A 19024-nucleotide genomic window follows, 5' to 3' on the forward strand; every position below is an offset into this window, starting at 1 on the left:
GGCTACACATGTACCTTGATAAAGTGTGGCTATAACTGCAGGAAAGAAATGTATTGCCAGTCTGTAGCACTATTGCCCTTTGTTCATGGCTACTTGAAAAGCAAAATATGGAGCGTACACAGGAATTGTATTTACTGCTCTATGGTACAACCAGTTATACAGCTACCAGTGAAAGTAGGGATAAGCAAGCAGTTTTGTGAGGGCAGAGAGAGTTAACCAGTGTTGCACTTCTAGCCACTGCACTCCTGCCTCCCGACACTTTCACCTTCACAACTGCAACTTCCGCTGTGAAAGCAGTGTATTGAGAAGATGGGAAGCAGCATGAACTGCAATGTCTAGAGGGGGCTAGACAGATAAGTTAACACTCTCTGCCATGCCTCCCCCCCTCCCTACACACACACACACACACACACACACACACACACACACACACACACACACACACACACACACACACACACACACACACACACACACACACACACACACACACGTGGGTACAGCTTAAGGGTAAGGGGTAAATTTTAATGGGGGATTTATTTTATTGAATGTATTAGGGGGTATTTTTTACTTTTAGGCCACTAGATGTCTCCCTACTTTATATTTCTGTGTACTGTGAACAGTACACAGGAAATAGTGTGTGTACATTTTCACTTGCATTTTATCAATGACTAACAACATCTCAATGATGCTAGTGATCACTGATTACAGGCACTTTAATTGTTGAATGGGAACCGTGTTCTCATTTACTGATCAGTAAACTATCGGGCGGTGACGTCACATATTTCCAAAAATAAAAACCAGTGCAAAATGTTGCCCTCCTACAGTAAACCATTTAAAAAACGTAGCTAAATGTAAATACTGCAACATGACAAAAACATTTTTGGCACCACCGTATAAAATAGCCTAAGGTATAAAAAGGGACGTCTCACATTTAATTAAAGAAACATTTGACAGCCAAGCTACTTTAATCAAGGAGGTGTAGAAAGTCTGAGACGTAGTGAATTTAATATCTACAAGAGTTGTTAAAGTTAGGGAGTATAGAAGTCCTGGAACTGAGCATTCCCCAGTACAGTATGAATAAACACACCTCACTAGAATACAGGCTATAAGTCATCTGCTTAACTAACACACACACACACACACACACACACACACACTTAGCAACTGCGATCTAGAAGCACTTTTGATTCTGTTGTCAATTTCCACTGACTGCAATTTTCCCACAGAATCACAATTTCCCAAAGTACAAAGGAGTTGCACCAGGAATTGGTTTTGGCTCATACAGGTTGTGGGAGGGGTTGGATGGTAAGTGTTAAGGGGGGGTGGGTAAATGTCCAAAAGCCAAGAACAGAGGCTGCCATACTATGACTCCACCAGTTGCAGCTGGCTATCATCTGTTATCACTAAGTAGACATCGAGGGGTGGGGGGCTAGGGGTGTTAGAGGTAGGCGAAGGTTCAGCAGTGATGGCCCAAGTCTTCATGAAAGAAACCAGGGCGGTGATGGCTGATGCTGCTGAGGATCCAGATTGCTGACATCTGGCAGTGCTGGCCAAGGTGTTCCAGTTGAAAAGGTGCAGTAGTGTTCATTTTTGTGGTGGGTCCCGACTCCTGAGCAGCATTCGGCATGGCTGGTTAAGAAAATCTGGGCGTCACAGAAGCGTACAGCTGCGACGGCCCTTACTTACGGATTAACAGCTGGCATCATGGAGGGGGCTGAATCAAAGGTGCCCCTGTTGCGGTGGGGTAGGCTACCTGATCCAGGGGGCTAAGCGGATCAGGTAGCTGCAAAAACCACCGCTTCTGTGGGCCACACAGGCCCACTTTTACTTTTGTGACCTCTGGGTCATAACGCTGGAATGAGAGATTGTCTCTCTTTCACAGCAAACAGGGAGGCGGGAGCACGGCCAGGGAGAGAGAGCTGCCCAATGGCAGCTGTGGAAACCCTGCAGGAAAGCCCCTGCCTGACGCCCTATGTTTACCTCCGAGATGGAGACAAGTATTGTCGCTAATCTCTGGGGGGCTATAGCACGGCAGTGTGCGGACACAGAGCCATGTCATTAGGCAGAGAACATGCCTCTGTGTCCCATCTGCCCCCATGGAACCGCCTCGGGTGGTCTTAAAATCTATAAGAAAGCATGTAAAGCACAGCAAGGGCGGCACTATGCCTCCTTCAGAAAATTGCCATTGCAATACGGATATTGCAGACTGCATGAAAAATAATGCCTCAAAGCACTGAAAACAAATTGTCAGATACTTGCAAATCATGATCAGATTGTAGAGCATTTGCAATCAATCACAATTTGCCATGGAAAAGGGTCCCTAGACCTAGTTCCCAATATGCAATACAGGTGTCTGTGCAGCAATGCATTCTTAAAATGAACTACAGCACAACACAAGTGAGGTGGTCAGTTTAAATTATGTACTGTACTTACTAAAGAGGTCAAAAACTTAAGGTGGCCACAAACACACACACCATACAATAAAAAAAATCCAATTTTACACCATTTCGATAAATACGATCATTGTCCAGAAAAATCAACAGCTTAGTTTTGCTTTCGATCAAGAAATCTGTTTGAATATCCAGTTTTTCCTATTTTTTTGAGATTGGACATGTTGGAAAATTCAGACAAATTTTAAGAAGAAATTTTTGGCGCATGATGGATTGTGAAATTGTATTCAACCAAAAAAAAAAAAGTTGTATGCAACTATTCAGTACATTTTTTCTCTTGAGCAGTACGGCAGCCCCAGGAACACTCTACTCCGATTGGCGTGAATGGCTGCGGGCGGAGATTGCAGGAGATCTCCGCATGAATGATGGAGCTCTGCCATCAGCCTCCCAGCGGCCAAACTGCCATATATTAACTTTGTACAGCGCTGCAATCTACAGCAGCGCTGTACTGGGGACAGCCGTGTGACACGGCTGTGCCCCTGGTAGGCAACAATAGTGATCCGCTGTCATAGGCTGAAGCCTATGACAGCCAATAACGCTGATTGGCTGGCTGGGGGAGGGAGGGATTAAAAAAAAAAAAAAGGCATGTTTATTAAGAAAATAATAAAATAAATCCTATCTAATAAAACCCCTGTGTCCCTGCATATACCTGTCCCTGTGTCCTTGGGTCTGTGCTTTTTGCTACTGCGCATGTGCGCAGCACAGACCCAGACAGCCGTTGGAACACTGACATGCGGCGGTAAGTTACAGTCCTAGAGCCTGTCTTTAAATGGGCTTGGGTCTACTAGTATTTACAATAAAAAATAAACATTCTGAGAGCGAATGCGGTGCGGGGGTATTTGGGGGTTTTAAGTCCGCGGTCCTCAAGCTGTTAGGGGTCCCCTCCCACTCCACGTTCTTACCCAATATTCAACTGTACAGGAAGCAGGCCCGAAGCACTTGTGCCCAAAGGAAAGAAGTTAGGCCCAGTGCACACCAAAACCGCTAGCAGATCCGCAATACGCTAGCGGTTTTGGGAGCTGATTTCAGAGCGATTCAAGGTATGTTTAGAGAGGTTTTCTAAACATACCTAGCGGTTTTGGGTGCGTTTTTGTGTAGCAGATTACACATATTGTTACAGTAAAAGCTGTTACAGAACAGCTACTGTAACAAAAATGCCTGGCAAACCGCTCTGAACTAGCGTTTTTCAGAGCGGTTTGCGGTTTTCCTATACTTTACATTGAGGACGAAACGCTTCCGAAAACCGCAAACGCGCCTCCTGCAGCAGGAGGCGCGTTTGCGGCTTGGCAAAAAACGCAAACCGCCGGTGTGCACCATCCCATTGCAATACATTAGACAAGCGTTTTTAGAGGCGGATGCGGCCGGCGGATCGCTCCAAAAACCGCTCGGTGTGCACTGGGCCTTAGGCACAAGCCCTTCATTTTACGAGGCACGCACGGTTTGGAACATGCACATGCCCAGTTCAAACACGCAGCTTCAAGACCCAGCGAATATCCAGAACGGGAACAGGAGGGCAGCATTTATAGCATTCTCAAAAAAGGATTTTGTCCCAGAATGCAGAACAAACATTTTTATTCAACAAGATTGCTTTAAATGCAGACGCACACTTTTGCTAGTCCCACTACAGACCATTTCAAAGGTAATACAAACACTACTAGATTCTATCTCGTCATGAAATTGCATGAATGCAGTCACTAGGTTTCTGGTAGCAATGGAATTTGTGATAATATCTTAACTGAGCAGGTCACAGCAAATTCCAGTCATGTTCACAAAAACCAAACATATTGCTAAGTAACATTAACACTGCGGGGCAAGGTTTTTCTAGCGACACATACATACAGTGAGAGAAAGAGAAAGAGTGAGTGTATGCGCGCAAAAACAGTGGAAAGTGACAATGCTTTCAGAAATACATTTTAACTGCATTATCTTTTCAATTAACAAAATCCAAAGTGAGCAAACAAATGAAAAATGTAAATCAATATTTTGATATTGTGACTACATTTTGAACTATGGAGGAATTTGAGGGTGGAGCTGAGTGGCTTAAGGGGTTGTTGGAATTAGGTTGGAACTTCTCAGTTATTACTTTATAATTTCAAGAACTACAAAAATTGGTGCCGCTTGGGACGACTTCCCATTATCCAGTTTTGGGACATGCATGGATTCTGCATATTAATTCAGAAATATTGCAAAAACTCAAATAGGTTTGCAAACTTTCAAGCACGCCGCTGTAGCGCTCCCTGCACACTGCAAATCAGTTTTCTGATTCTGATTCCGTTTCCGATTTTCAATTCTGATTTTCCCTGAATAGATTCAACAGAAAAATTAATCAAAAAAACGCAGCATGCAGTAAAGATTAAAAATCGGAATCGGAGGCAAAAACCGATTAAAAATCTAAATCGGAAATGCATGCAGTGTGCAAGAGGCCTAGTACTGTGAGGAATGTCTGTCATTTGAATGGGGTCTACACTAGTCATACCAATGGACAGTCACATGCAGTGCAGGAGACTGGAGCGAATGGCAATATTGCATACATATTCACCAATACTGACTCAACTTGCATTCTTAGTTTTTTCTCTCTCAGAAAGGGGCAGCCTTTTTTCCCCACTCAATGGTGCTGGCCTCTCTGTCAGATGAATGAATGAATGAATGGTGCTAGGTTGTATGATCACCTTGACACAAGTGTGGCAAGTCATGGAACACACAAGCCCACCTACCATCACAGGTAGGTTCTGTAGTTGATCGATACCCGCTGGCTAATAAGACCACACACAACACTGATAGAACCCAGCTTTTATTCACTATCCAGAAAACCAAACAGCAAAATATTTTCTATAGATTACACAGGGATAATTTATACTGTCAAGACTCCTGGCATGCCTGCATTTTGGCACAATGATTTCAAAAAAATTACTTTACAATGAGTCAGCCTTTTGAATGAGTCATGAGCAGGATGACTAAACATTACTATCCACCTACTGTAAATGTGACCTTATCACTACAAATGAATTGTATACTGAAACTTGCCAGGAATTTCGCTCTTATAATTGTTAACCTCTACCATACTTATCACTTGGTAAAAAAAAAAAAAGGTTTGAAAAGGGTGACGAAGAGAGGTCTGACATGAAAGTGGTAAGAGGAGATCTTCCCTAGCTGCTCAGGTCCAGCACAATCGACAAAGACCCAACACAAAAATAGCAGCTGCCATAATCATTACAACACATAGTTAACATGTCGCAGAGACTTTTAGCTGCTAGTACTCATTTCTAGCTAACCAAAGAGCTGCAGCTGCTACAACATAAATCTGTATAGCTACAAATCACTGACAGCAAATTGTAAATAAACTAACCTACAGCTTCCAGTGAGTCTCTGGCAGGGGCGTAGCAATAGCCATAGCAACTGCTATGGGGCCCTGAAGCAAAGGGGGCCCAGTTGGCAGTTTATGTATTCACTAGTAAAGAACACCTGAAGTGAGAGGAATATGGAGGCTGCCATATTTATTTCCTTTTAAAGGGAACCTAAACTGAGAAGGATATGGATGTTTCCTTTTAAACAATACCAGTTGCCTGGCAGCCCTGCTAATCTATTTGGCTGCAGTAGTGTCTGAAGTACATCAGCAACAAGCATATTAAAAACATAAAAGCAGAGCGATCAACAGTAACAAGAACTGCAACACTAATGCTGCTAAGTAATCAATGTCCTCTTTGGCGTAAGCCTAATGCTGTCCAAACAAAGTTCATCCACATTTGATAAGTATAGGCTCTTCACTGTAAAACTTCCTCCAAAGAAATTGATAAATTTCTGTCACAGCGCTTATCACTATACGCTCACCAGATCGGTTGGCCAATCTTTTCAGATCAGCAGTCAGCGTTTTTGGCCTTGCCAGCAAGAGATTCCTCCGATCACTTCACCAGCCTCTCCAGGCATCCGACCATAAGCTCAGAATAAAACAAGGGAAATGCAATAGTGTGATACTATTTGGATAGAGCTTAGTATTATCACCAGTGCACCCCTTTTCCAAAACAGTGCCACCAACGTGCTTCCACCATAAACAGATACACAAGGCGCTCACCAGATGCACTGGCCGACCCGCAACAGACCAGCAATATAGCGAGTTGTTATAACTTCAGTTTTTGGGATAAAGGACATCCTAGGACTCAAACAAAGCTGACCATAGCATAATTCCGTTTGATTTTAATAAGTAATAAAAGTAGTGCACTTACAAATTTGCAGTAAAACATGCGCATATAAAAAAAACGTAGCACAGGATCCTCCAGCGTCTCCTCAGCTCCTTAGGCTCCGCCCTACTAGTTTCGTCCAATGACTCATCAGGGGCTCGGCCATTCAGAGCTGAGGGACGCTTTAAATACTCTCCACCTCTATCACATGACCAGCTGTTTCAGCTGGATTCATTCGCTGCTGCCGCAACAAGCATGCAGCTAATCTAGTTAGACCTGACAATGTCAGAAACACCTGATCTGCTGTATGCTTGTTCAGGGGCTAAGGCTAAAAGTATTAGAGGCAGATAATCAGCAGGATAGGCAGGCAACTGGTATTGCTTAAAAGGAAATAAATATGGCAGCCTCTATGTTCCTCTTGCTTCAGATGTCATTTAACTTTCTAGTGTTCTTCCACCGTCTGACTGCCCATGGAGTATGCAGTGTAGATTGCATGCGAATGTACCGTGTGAGCGCATTGGCTGGTAATAGCCAATGGGCTCACACTGTGCAGAGACAGCAGGAAGCGCAAGATTATGAACACGGAAGAACGCTCCTGCTTTGTTTCTGGGTGGCTGTTCATCGCTCCTGCACTGATCTCCGGGGTATCCAGCCGCTGCTACTGGAATCTCCCCGGGCATGCGATTGCTTCTTATCATTAGCTGTTCTCCGTGCGCTTCCCTTCCACTCCAATCACCTGGGAAACGTCGCTGCAGGCACTTTCTACGGACCTCTGTACTCCGCATCATGTCAGTCTGCACACCCCCACCACAACATAGGCAGATGACCCGCATATGGGCCGAGAGGGTGACTTTTCAGCACATTTTTTTTTTTTGGCTAAAAAATGCGGCCTATAGGCGAGTATATACGGTAGCTTGCTAGTGATGCAGCAGAGTTGAGTTTCTGGGTGACTACCCCTCAAGCATACATTTCTCCATCCTCCTGGGTAAGCACAGTGGCAACACTGGTTTCTACCTGTATACTTACTCCTTGATAAGTGGAGGGCATATTGCTTTTATAACCTTCCCCGTTCCTCTCCTGGTCCCCTCTTTTCAGCACCGTCACCCCTATTAGCAGTCTACGACTGATGGATCAGAGTCTGCTCTCTGCTGCCGTGGAGGCTTCAGAAGTCTCCGGGAGCACTTGTGCACAAGTGAGCACCCTCTCACGCATACACAGTATGGAGCCGAATCTCCCACAGCAAGAGATTTGAATGAATGGGAGACAGCGCAGGAACGCTGAGAGGATCCAGGAGAGGAACGGGAAAGCTCTATAGGACCACAGTGTTCCCTCTCCTTAAGTATCTGCTTAATCTAAGTATTTTCCATTTAAAAAATGCTTCAGGTTTGCTTTAAAGCTGTATTCAAAGATTTTTTTGATTTACTACTGCTTCCTGCAGCTCTCCCTCGTGATCAATCAGCAAGTGGCTGGTTCCACCCCTTTTGACCCAGACTGTGATGACCAAATCCAAATGCTTTATTGGCAGAACCTAATACATTTTAGCACTGCCAAAACAAAACATTAGCGTTAGCATGGGAGGGAATGGCTGGAGGATTATAGGCATGGAAAGGGTATAGGTCAGTGTAGGGGGTATACAGTCCATAGGGGTGGTGAGGCTATAGATGACAGTATAGGGGGGTTGAAGTATACAGTGTTTAGGGGTGGGGAGGGTATAGAGGGCAGTATGAAGGTGGCCACACGATACAATAAAATGATCCAATTTTACGGTAATTCGATAAAAACGATCGGATCTCCCGAAAAAGAAAAAAAAAAAATTAATCGAAAGATTTTTTTTCATTCGACTGAAAAATCTGATCGGATTTCCAGTTTTCTTCGATTTTAATCGATCCGGACTGCCAGATATTTTTCTTCAATCTTTCTAAAGATTGTATGGTGTGTGTTGGATTGTCAATTAATATACACATCCTAGCAATTTTTCAGAGTTTCCAATCATTTTTATGATAATTGGGGGAAAAATTGAACATAGGTGTGTGGTACATTGGTCATATTTTTGAAATGTTGCAATCAGTCAGAAAAACTGATTGCAATTCTTAAATTGAACAGATATTTAAAAAATTGTATGGTGTGTGGCCACCTTAACCAGCTGGGCGGTATGGACGAGCTCAGCTCGTCCATCACCGCCGGAGGCTGCCGCTCAGGCCCTGCTGGGCCGATTTTCTTCAAATAAAGAGCAGCACACGCAGCCGGCACTTTGCCAGCCGCGTGTGCTGCCCGATCGCCGCCGCTCTGCGGCGATCCGCCGCGAGCAGCGGCGAAAGAGGGTCCCCCCAGCCGCCTGAGCCCAGCGTAGCCGGAACAAAAAGTTCCGGCCAGCGCTAAGGGCTGGATCGGAGGCGGCAGACGTCAGGACGTCGGCTGACGTCCATGACGTCACTCCGCTCGTCGCTATGGCGACGATGTAAGCAAAACAAGGAAGGCCGCTCATTGCGGCCTTCCTTGTTTATTCTGGGCGCCGGAGGCGATCGGAAGAACGCCTCCGGAGCGCCCTCTAGTGGGCTTTCATGCAGCCAACTTTCAGTTGGCTGCATGAAAGTTTTTTTTTTTTATTTAAAAAAAACCCTCCCGCAGCCACCCTGGCGATTTAATCAGAACGCCAGGGTGGTTAAGGAGTATACAGTCCATGGGGTATCATGTTCCTCTCAGTTGGTAGCAGGCAGTGACTTATCAGGCAGCTATTTGCAACGTAGTTACCCCTTTCCCCAGTAGAATGCATGGTTTCATCTAATCGATGGAGGTGAAATCTGGGATGCGGATGGAGAGTCTCTGGAAGTGGGTGGTTCTCACAGGTGCATATATAGTGGTTTGCAAAAGTATTCGGCCCCCTTGAAGGTTTCAACATTTTGTCACATTACTGCCACAAACATGAATCAATTTTATTGGAATTCCACGTGAAAGACCAATACAATGTGGTGTACACGTGAGAAGTGGAACGAAAATCATACGATTCCAAACATTTAAAAAAAAAAAAAAATAACTGAAGTGGGGTGTGCGTAATTATTCAGCCCCCCGAGTCAATACTATGTAGAACCACCTTTTGCTGCAATTACAGCTGCCAGTCTTTTAGGGTATGTCTCTACCAGCTTTGCACATCTAGAGACTAAAATCTTTGCCCATTCTTCTTTGCAAAACAGCTCCAGCTCTGTCAGATTAGATGGACAGCGTTTGTGAACAGCAGTTTTCACATCTTGCCACAGATTCCCGATGGGATTTAGATCTGGACTTTAACTGGGCCATTCTAACACATGGATATGTTTTGTTTTAAACCATTCCATTGTTGCCCTGGCTTTATGTTTAGTATCGTTGTCCTGCTGGAAGGTGAACCTCCGCCCCAGTCTCAAGTCTTTTGCAGACTAAGAGGTTTTCTTCAAAGATTGCCCTGTATCTTCCAATCAACTCTGACCAGCTTCCCTGTCCCTGTTGAAGAGAAGCACCCCCAGAGCATGATGCTGCTGCCGCCACCACCACCACATTTGACAGTGGGGGATGGTGTGTTCAGAGTGATGTGCAGTGCTCGTTTTCCACCGTCTTCAATATAAAACGCTCTTTTATTAAAGTATCAAAAAATAATAAAAACATGATGCACCTGCTGATTGCTGGTGCATCATGTTTTTATGATTTTTTTGATACTTTAATAAAAGAGCGTTTTATATTAAAGACGGTGCTGACTCACTGGAATACTGTTGGAGGAGACATCTGAGGTGCACAGGTGGCTGGAGTCTAAAGCACGTCGCAACCTTTCCTTGGTCCACCATTGGTGCTAGCCACACACTGGTTTGCTGTGCTCGTTTTCCACCACACATAGCGTTTTGCATTTTGGTCTCATCTGACCAGAGCACCTTCTTCCACATGTTTACTGTGTCCTCCACATGGCTTGTGACAAACTGCAAACGGGACTTCTTATGTTTTGCTGTTAACAATGCATTTCTTCTTGACACTCTTCTATAAAAGCCAACTTTGTGCAGTGCACGACTAATAATTGTCCTTGACAGATTCCCCCACCTGAGCTGTAGATCTCTGCAGCTCGTCCACAGTCACCATGGGCCTCTTGACTGCATTTCTCATCAGCGCTCTCCATGTTCGGCCTGTGAGTTTAGGTGGACGGCCTTGTCTTTGTAGGTTTACAGTTGTGCCATACTCCTTCCATTTCTGAATGATCGCTTGAACAGTGCTCCGTGGGATGTTCAAGGCAGCCCAAGCCTACTTTAAATTTCTCAATAACTTTATCCCTGCCCTGTCTGGTGTGTTCTTTGGACTTCATGGTGTTGTTGCTCACAATATTCTCTTAGACAACCTCTGAGGCCGTCACAGAGCAGCTGTATTTGTACTGACAGATTACACACAGGTGCACTCTATTTAGTCATTAGCACTCATCAGGCAATGTCTATGGGCAACTGACTGCACTCAGACCAAAGGGGGCTGAATAATTACGCACACCCCACTTTGCATTTATTTATTTGTACAAAATATTTGGAATCGGGTATGATTTTCGTTCCACTTCTCACGTGTACACCACTTTGTGTTGGTCTTTCAAGCGGAATTTCAATAAAATTGATTCATGTTTGTGGCAGTAATATGACAAAATGTGGAAAACTTCAAGGGGGCCGAATACTTTTGCAAACCACTGTATGCTGAAGTGTATCCTATGCTTCAGGGACCCCTACTCGCGTCTATCCTCCTGGGGCTTCCATTAACCTCCCTGGCGGTAAGCCCGCCCTAGGATCGGGCTAGCCGCCGCAGGGAAATCGCATGGCCCCAGGAGGATTTTTGTCTAAAAAGAAAAAAAAAATTATATCCGTCAGCTAGCACTTTGCTAGCTAAGTATGCCCACCAAGTGCCTCCAGTCCCCTCTAATCGCCACCGGTATATGTACCCCCCAGGGATCCCGCGATGGCGCAGCCTCCCAATCAGCTCCCAGCTTCGCTATGGGGAGGATCGGAACTGCGCATGACGTCATGTCCGATCGTCACCATAGCGATAACTGAAGCTACATGGAGAAGCTGTGGCTCTCGCGGGATCGCGGACGGGTAAATATTACCGGCAGCGATGGGGGGGGGGGGGGGGGGGATCAGAGGCACTTGGGGGGCACACTTGTATAAATAGCATTTTATAGCCAAAAATCCTCCCGCAGACGCAGTCATTGAAACTGCGTACCGCCAGGGAGGTTAATGTCTGTGCCGCCCTGACTCCATCTCCAGGCTGTGGGCGCTCAAATGGTAAAGGTTTAGGGATTGTCTTTGGGGTGGTCTAGCCTTTACAGATCTGGAGCCCTTGTGTAATCCCTGTGATGCGATTGGTAGGTGGGGAGTAGTGGTAAGTGCTGGGGCTGCTGCTCTGCATGTGTGCCATCTGATGGCTAGTCTGCCATAGTAAGAATCTGCTTTGCTGTGCCCGGTAGGGCAAGTTTGAAGTGCTGAAATGTCACTCCCCACCCACCTTCCCTTTGCCTGCTGGTGATAAAAAGTTGATAGGGAGTGATATCACATTGAACATAGAGAGGCAGAGCAGCCACCTCTTATCTAAGTCAAGCATTTTGTGACCAAGTGGATGGTATGACTTGGCCCAAGCTTTACAATGGATGTGGGTGTTGGGGAGGCTCACCTTTATGTACAAAAATCACTGGTCACATCAAGTTTAGAGAACTATGAGCATATCATGAAAGAAATAAGGTTACCTCATCCTGCCACATACCTCAGTTTCATGCATCAGGACTACTGGACTGTCTAATCATTCCTTTAGTATTTGGCTTTCTACTATGTCAGTCTTGATCTTAAACCTTAAAACTGAGCTGTATAAACACAAAAGAGTTCAAAATGTATTTTAATGGATCTTATAACTCAATATTCCATTGGTTAGATATTAGAAAATACAATTAGATATTAGGAAATACATATACAGTAAATAAGTAAATGGCACCTACCTGTGAGCTGCCAATCACAGTGTTTAGCGCCACCCTCACTCGTTTACTACCTGCTCTATTCATCAGCATATTCAGCAGAAAAGCAAATACCCAGCTCTCTCTCCAAGTATTAGTAGACAGCCAGAGCTTGTTAAACCTCCCATAGGGACTAATCGTCATAAGGCCTTGCGATATACAGATAATTGCAGAGGCAGATCCAGTAGAGACAATTCTCTGCTGAATACACAAGCTGGAGAATTCAAGCAGTGCCCGGAAGCGGGGAAACAAATACATTGATCAGGAAGTGCCGGTACCATTAGGGACATGGAGTCAACAGAAATATACTGACTGACTTCTAAACAACAAACTGTGATGAAAGGACATCATTTGTTAAAATGTTCTATTTTACAGATACAGTGGTTTGCAAAAGTATTCGTCCCCTTTGAAGTTTTCCACATTTTGTCATGTTACTGCCACAAACATGAATCAATTTTATTGGAATTCCACATGAAAGACCAACACAAAGTGGTGTACATGTGAGAAGTGGAACGAAAATCATACACGATTCCAAACATTTTTTACAAATAAATAACTGCAAAGTGGTGTGTGCATAATTATTCAGCCCCCTTTGATCTGAGTGCAGTCAGTTGCCTATAGACATTGCCTGATGAGTGCTAATGACTAAATAGAGTGCACCTGTGTGTAATCTAATGTCAGTACAAATACAGCTGCTCTGTGAGGGCCTCAGAGGTTGTCTAAGAGAATATTGGGAGCAACAACACCGTGAAGTCCAAAGAACACACAAGACAGGTCCAAGATCGGTCAGGGATAAAGTTATTGAGAAATTTAAAGCAGGCTTAGGCTACAAAAAGATTTCCAAAGTCTTGAACATCCCAAGGAGCACTGTTCAAGCGATCATTCAGAAATGGAAGGAGAATGGCACAACTGTAAACCTACCAAGACAAGGCCGTCCACCTAAACTCAAAGGCCCAACAAGGAGAGCGCTGATCAGAAATGCAGTCAAGAGGCCCATGGTGACTCTGGACGAGCTGCAGAGATCTACAGCTCAGGTGGGAGACTCTGTCCATAGGACAACTATTAGTCATGCACTGTACAAAAGGTGGCCTTTATGGAAGAAAGGCGTTGTTAACAGAAAGCATAAGAAGTCCCGTTTGCAGTTTGCCACAAGCCATGTTGGGGACACAGCAACCATGTGGAAGAAGGTGCTCTGGTCGGATGAGACCAAAAAGGGAAATTTTTGGCCAAAATGCAAAACGCTATGTGTGGCAAAAAACACTGCACATCACTCTGAACACACCATCCCCACTGTCAAATATTGTGGTGGCCGCAACATTCTCTGGGGGCGTTTCTCTTCAGCAGGGACAGGGAAGCTGGTCAGAGTTGATGGGAAGATGGATGGAGCCAAATACAGGGCAAACGTGGAAGAAAACCTCTTGGAGACTGCAAAAGACTTGAGACTGGGGCGGAGGTTCACCTTCCAGCAGGACAATGACCCTAAACATAAAGCCAGGGCAACAATGGAATGGTTTAAAACAAAACATACGTGTTAGAATGGCCCAGTCAAAGTCCAGATCTAAATCCAATCGAGAATCTGTGGCAAGATCTGAAAACTGCTGTTCACAAACGCTGTCCATCTAATCTGACTGAGCTGGAGCTGTTTTGCAAAGAAGAATGGGCAAGGATTTCAGTCTCTAGATGTGCAAAGCTGGTAGAGACATACCCTAAAAGACTGGCAGCTGTAATTGCAGCAAAAGGAGGAGGTTCTAAAACGTATTGACTCAGGGGGCTGAATAATTACGCACACTCCACTTTGCAGTTATTTATTTGTAAAAAAATGTTTGGAATCATGTATGATTTTCAATCCACTTCTCACATGTGCACCACTTTGTATTGGTCTTTCATGTGGAATTCCAATAAAATTGATGCATGTTTGTGGCAGTAATGTGACAAAATGTTGAAAACTTCAAGGGGGCCGAATACTTTTGCAACCCACTGTACTTACCAGGGCTGTGGAGTTGGTACAAAAATCATCCGGCTCCTCGGTTGATAAAACCTCCGACTCCAGGTACCCAAAAATTCCTCAGACTCCACAGCCCTTATTTTATTTGCCCATTTGTCCTGGTTATTACAACACTTTAAGGGAACCTGAAGTGAGAAGTATTTATTTCCTTTTAAACAATACCAGTTGCCTGACAGCCTGCTGATCTATTCGGCTGCAGAAGTGTCTGAATAACACTAGACACAAGCATGCAGCTAATCTTGTCAGTTCTGCATGTCAGAAGCACCTGATCTGCTGCATGTTTGTTCAGGGGCTATGGCTGAAAGTATAAAGCCTTCCAATGATATCCTGCGCCTGAACTATATGGAAATATGATGTCTACCCTATGAAGGGCAGCCAGCAGTGACAAATTGACCACACGAACGAATTCCAATACACTGCTGTCTGCTTGACATATAAACTTTATTTAAATACTGTATACACGTTCTACCCATAAACCCATTAAAAAGAGCAGTACTGCGGTGATTGCCTAAGCTATCCACAGCCGGCTGTGTCACATACAATGATCTCCACTACATACAGCCACCCATACACATTCACTGATGTTTATACTCCCGGGAGTTTTGTATGACAAAGTCTGCATGCAGCAAGCTAAGGTCAAGTGACTCCAGGAGTGTCAATGGTTAATCATGCGGGGGCTGTAACCGGATTGTTAGTGCAGCAGTTTCCCATAGATGGCTGATGTATGCCCCATCGGTATTTTCATACCAAACATTGGCATTTGTTGCGATTGGACCCGCGGATAGTTGAAGCAGTATTTTCATGCAGCGTTAGTGGTGCTGGACATAGATTGCATCAAGTGCATAAAGCATATTAAGGGTTGCCACTGAGGGCTCTCACCACCTCCTACGCAATGTACCACTTTGCTAGTGTCTGGTATGCAGTCCTCCGTAATGCGCTCTGCGTCCTGCTTTATCCACTCCGCTTTCATGGACGTCCTTATGCCGGCATACTCGCGCTATGGGAGTCTCTTCCTGCTAGCACACAGTCACGCTGCTCGAGACCCGGATGTGATGTCACCGCTCTGCCCTCCGCATCACTAGTATCGGCCGCCCACCGGCCTTCGTCAGATGATAGTGGGCGGTTGTTCGGCCTTCCATTTTAACGTCCCAGCAATGTTTGCTACTTTGCATACTCCTCCTCACGTATGTACGTCTTCATTAAAGTGCTTTATCATAGTCCCATTACAGCTTCCTTTACGTAATTAATCAAACATTATTGTCCTCCGCAGCAAGAAAAAGCAGTCAGGATTAAAGGGGGCCTCCTCACATTCTCACAGATACCCTCTCATTTTCTATATATACTGACAGTTGTAGGATGCAAATGTCCATTAGCCATAATCTAATATGGAGATGATTCTGTATCCCCCATCTTGTAGCATGTTGGTACTCATCTAAGGACTGAAAACAAGACTAGCAAAATATTTTGACTACATATCTCCACTCCTATTCCCAACTTTCATGCAGACAACAGACATTCCTCATACACCCACTATCTAGACCATATCCTATTTCCACAAGACATGACTACCACTATGAGAATATGGATCACTGCAACAATTATTGGACTTGTTACTGGGGAAGGAAAGGAGCTAAGGGGAGGTCAGAGTTTAACCCAAGTGGGATGACTGTTCCTAACCTAAAAATCCAGCTAGATTCAATTTGGCATAATTTTCTATCAAGATCATCCCCCCCCCCCCCCCCCCCCTCTAGAGGGTATCTGCATTTTGACTATGCCTTTAAATCTTAGACCCTCTGGGTTCTTTCCATGATTCAACATAAAATGTAATCCCAAGGGGCTGGTCTCATCCCCCTCGTTTATATTATGTACATGTTGCTGGATTCGTTTTTTTAAGCAATTGCGTCGTTTTTCCCACATAATTCAACCCGCAAGGGCATGTAATCATGTAGACCACATCTACTTTCACAAATTATGAACCCTTGAATTTCATACGTTTTCCGTCTTCGTGAGTCGTGAAATTCATTCGTTCGATCAACTAAATGGCACACACTGCACCGTCCGCACCGATACATCCCCAGCGGCCGCATGGAGGGACCCAACCACATCCGCGTCGATTGTGGTGTAACCGATTTGAACTCGGATCTGACCAACATGTCACGGAGATTCGGCGCTCGTTTTGCCGCTAATTTAGGGTAATCTCCCACTGCTTCAACTATCCGCGGGTCCAATCGCAACAAATGCCAATGTTTGGCATGAAAATACCGATGGGGCATACATCAGCCATCTATGGGAAACCGCTGCACTAACAATCCGGTTACAGCCCCCGCATGATTAACCATTGACACTCCTGGAGTCACTTGACCTTAGCTTGCTGCATGTAGACTTTGTCATACAAAACTCCCGGGAGTATAAACATCAGTGAATGTGTATAGGTGGCTGTATGTAGTGGAGATCATTGTATGTGACACAGCCGGCTGTGGATAGCTTAGGCAATCACCGCAGTACTGCTTTTTTTTAATGGGTTTACGGGTAGAACGTGTATACAGTATTTAAATAAAGTTTATATGTCAAGCAGACAGCAGTGTATTGGAATTCGTTCGTGAAAGTATAAAGCCCCATCTACACGATACGATTCTTTGTACGATTCTATTTCCGAATTTGATTTGCCATTGTTTTGCAATGGCAAATCGAATTGAATCGAATCAAATCGGACATGTTGGATTTAATCAGATCGTAAATAGAACCGTATTTGAATCGTACAAAGAATCATATCATGTAGATGGGGCTTAAGGGGTAGAAGATCGTAAGGGCTGTCAGGCCACTGGTATTTTTTAAAAGTAAATAAATAGCAGCCTCCATATACATCGCACTTCAGGTTCCCTTTAAATTATGTCCCTAGTACAATATATGGTGGCAATATTTGATTTGGAAATTTGTGTTTTTCCAGTTTTGTGATCGTTTATACTATATCACAAGCCGGTATTTGCAAAAATAATAACAATATACCCCATGACAAATATAAAAAAAAAATAAAAAAAGTTGAGTCTTTAAAGAGTAACTGTCAGGCTGCAAAAGCTAATTTAAACCTCTATTCTCCTGTGTTAAACAGTTTAGAAGGAAGCCAAAAAGGCAGTACTTAAGTTAAAAATCTCTCTTAGTTTTGATGTGTGCTTATCAGCAAGGATGTTAGACCCAAGCTCTTAAAGAGACTCCGTAACCAAAATTGCATCCTGTTTTTTATCATCCTACAAGTTCCAAAAGCTATTCTAATGTGTTCTGGCTTACTGCAGCTCGTTCTACTATCACCATCTCTGTAATAAATCAACTTATCTCTCTCTTGTCAGACTTGTCAGCCTGTGTCTGGAAGGCTGCCAAGTTATTCAGTGGTGTGGTTCAGTAATGCATCTCCCCCCTCCAGGCCCCTCTCTGCACACTGCCTGTGTATAATTTAGATTAGGGCAGCTTCTCTCTTCTCTCTTATCTTTTACAAGCTGGATAAATCCTCCTCTGAGCTGGCTGGGCTTTCACATACTGAGGAATTACATACAGGCAGAGCTGTCTGCACTCTGCAGGAAGAAACAGCCTGACACTTCAGTGGAAGATAGCTGCAGGGGGAAATAAACACACAAATGATCTCTTGAGATTCAAAAGGAAGGGTGTATACAGCCTGCTTGTGTATGAATGTATTTTCTATGTGTGGACATACTGTACATCAACCTACTTCCTGTTTTGGTGGCCATTTTGTTTGTTTATAAACAAACTTTTTAAAACTGTTTTTAACCACTTTTAATGCGGCGAGGAGCGGCTAAATTGTGGCAGAGGGTAATAGGAGATGTCCCCTAACGCACTGGTATGTTTACTTTTGTGCGATTTTAACAATACAGATTCTCTTTAAGAAGCCGAGAGCCGCATAACATACAGCAAAGCATTCTGGGGCCCTCCCCTCGGCTGCTAGTGAGAAGTTACAGGGCTCGTGTTACAAAAGCAGCAGCCCACAGCACTGAAAAAAAACTCCCAGCAGAGTACACTGCAGGAGTCCGCTATTGTTCCTAGCCACATGGCTAATTAATATTCACTGCACAGTAGTGTTTTACATTACCGATCTTTTGTGTGAGTCTAATCATCAGGAAGCAGGCAGGACATGACGACACATTTGGCTTCATAGGAGACAGACAAACATGGAACCTGCCATGAGCTGTCAGGAGCATCATTCTCTGCAAATACTACATAAAGATTCTGTGAAATCCAAACGTGGACAGTGAAATGCATATGTAATGTAAGTACAGCCAATGTTTAGCTACTGATATATGTTTATTTTCTCTGAGACCCTATACCTAACAGCTCCTCTTTAAGGACCCAAAGGTAAATGAGAGCACTTAATTTTTACAAGCATTGTATT

General features: G+C 44.3%; 1 protein-coding gene across 3 annotated transcripts in view; it reads right to left on the reverse strand.

Annotated features, from left to right (window-relative positions):
* Positions 1-19024, reverse strand: part of TRPM7 (transient receptor potential cation channel subfamily M member 7) — a 225448-nt gene that overhangs the window by 184800 nt on the left and 21624 nt on the right. For 2 of the 3 annotated variants that reach the window (XM_068275395.1, XM_068275392.1), the window contains exon 2: positions 12377-12473. The exons of the other annotated variant lie outside the window; for it this stretch is intronic. In XM_068275395.1, coding sequence (XP_068131496.1) covers positions 12377-12391 — 15 coding nt within the window. In that variant the 5' untranslated portion in view covers positions 12392-12473. The remainder of the gene's footprint in view (positions 1-12376; positions 12474-19024) is intronic. 3 annotated transcript variants of the gene reach the window in all.

The sequence above is a fragment of the Hyperolius riggenbachi genome, chromosome 3 (genome assembly GCF_040937935.1).
Source record: "Hyperolius riggenbachi isolate aHypRig1 chromosome 3, aHypRig1.pri, whole genome shotgun sequence".
Taxonomy (NCBI): domain Eukaryota; kingdom Metazoa; phylum Chordata; class Amphibia; order Anura; family Hyperoliidae; genus Hyperolius; species Hyperolius riggenbachi.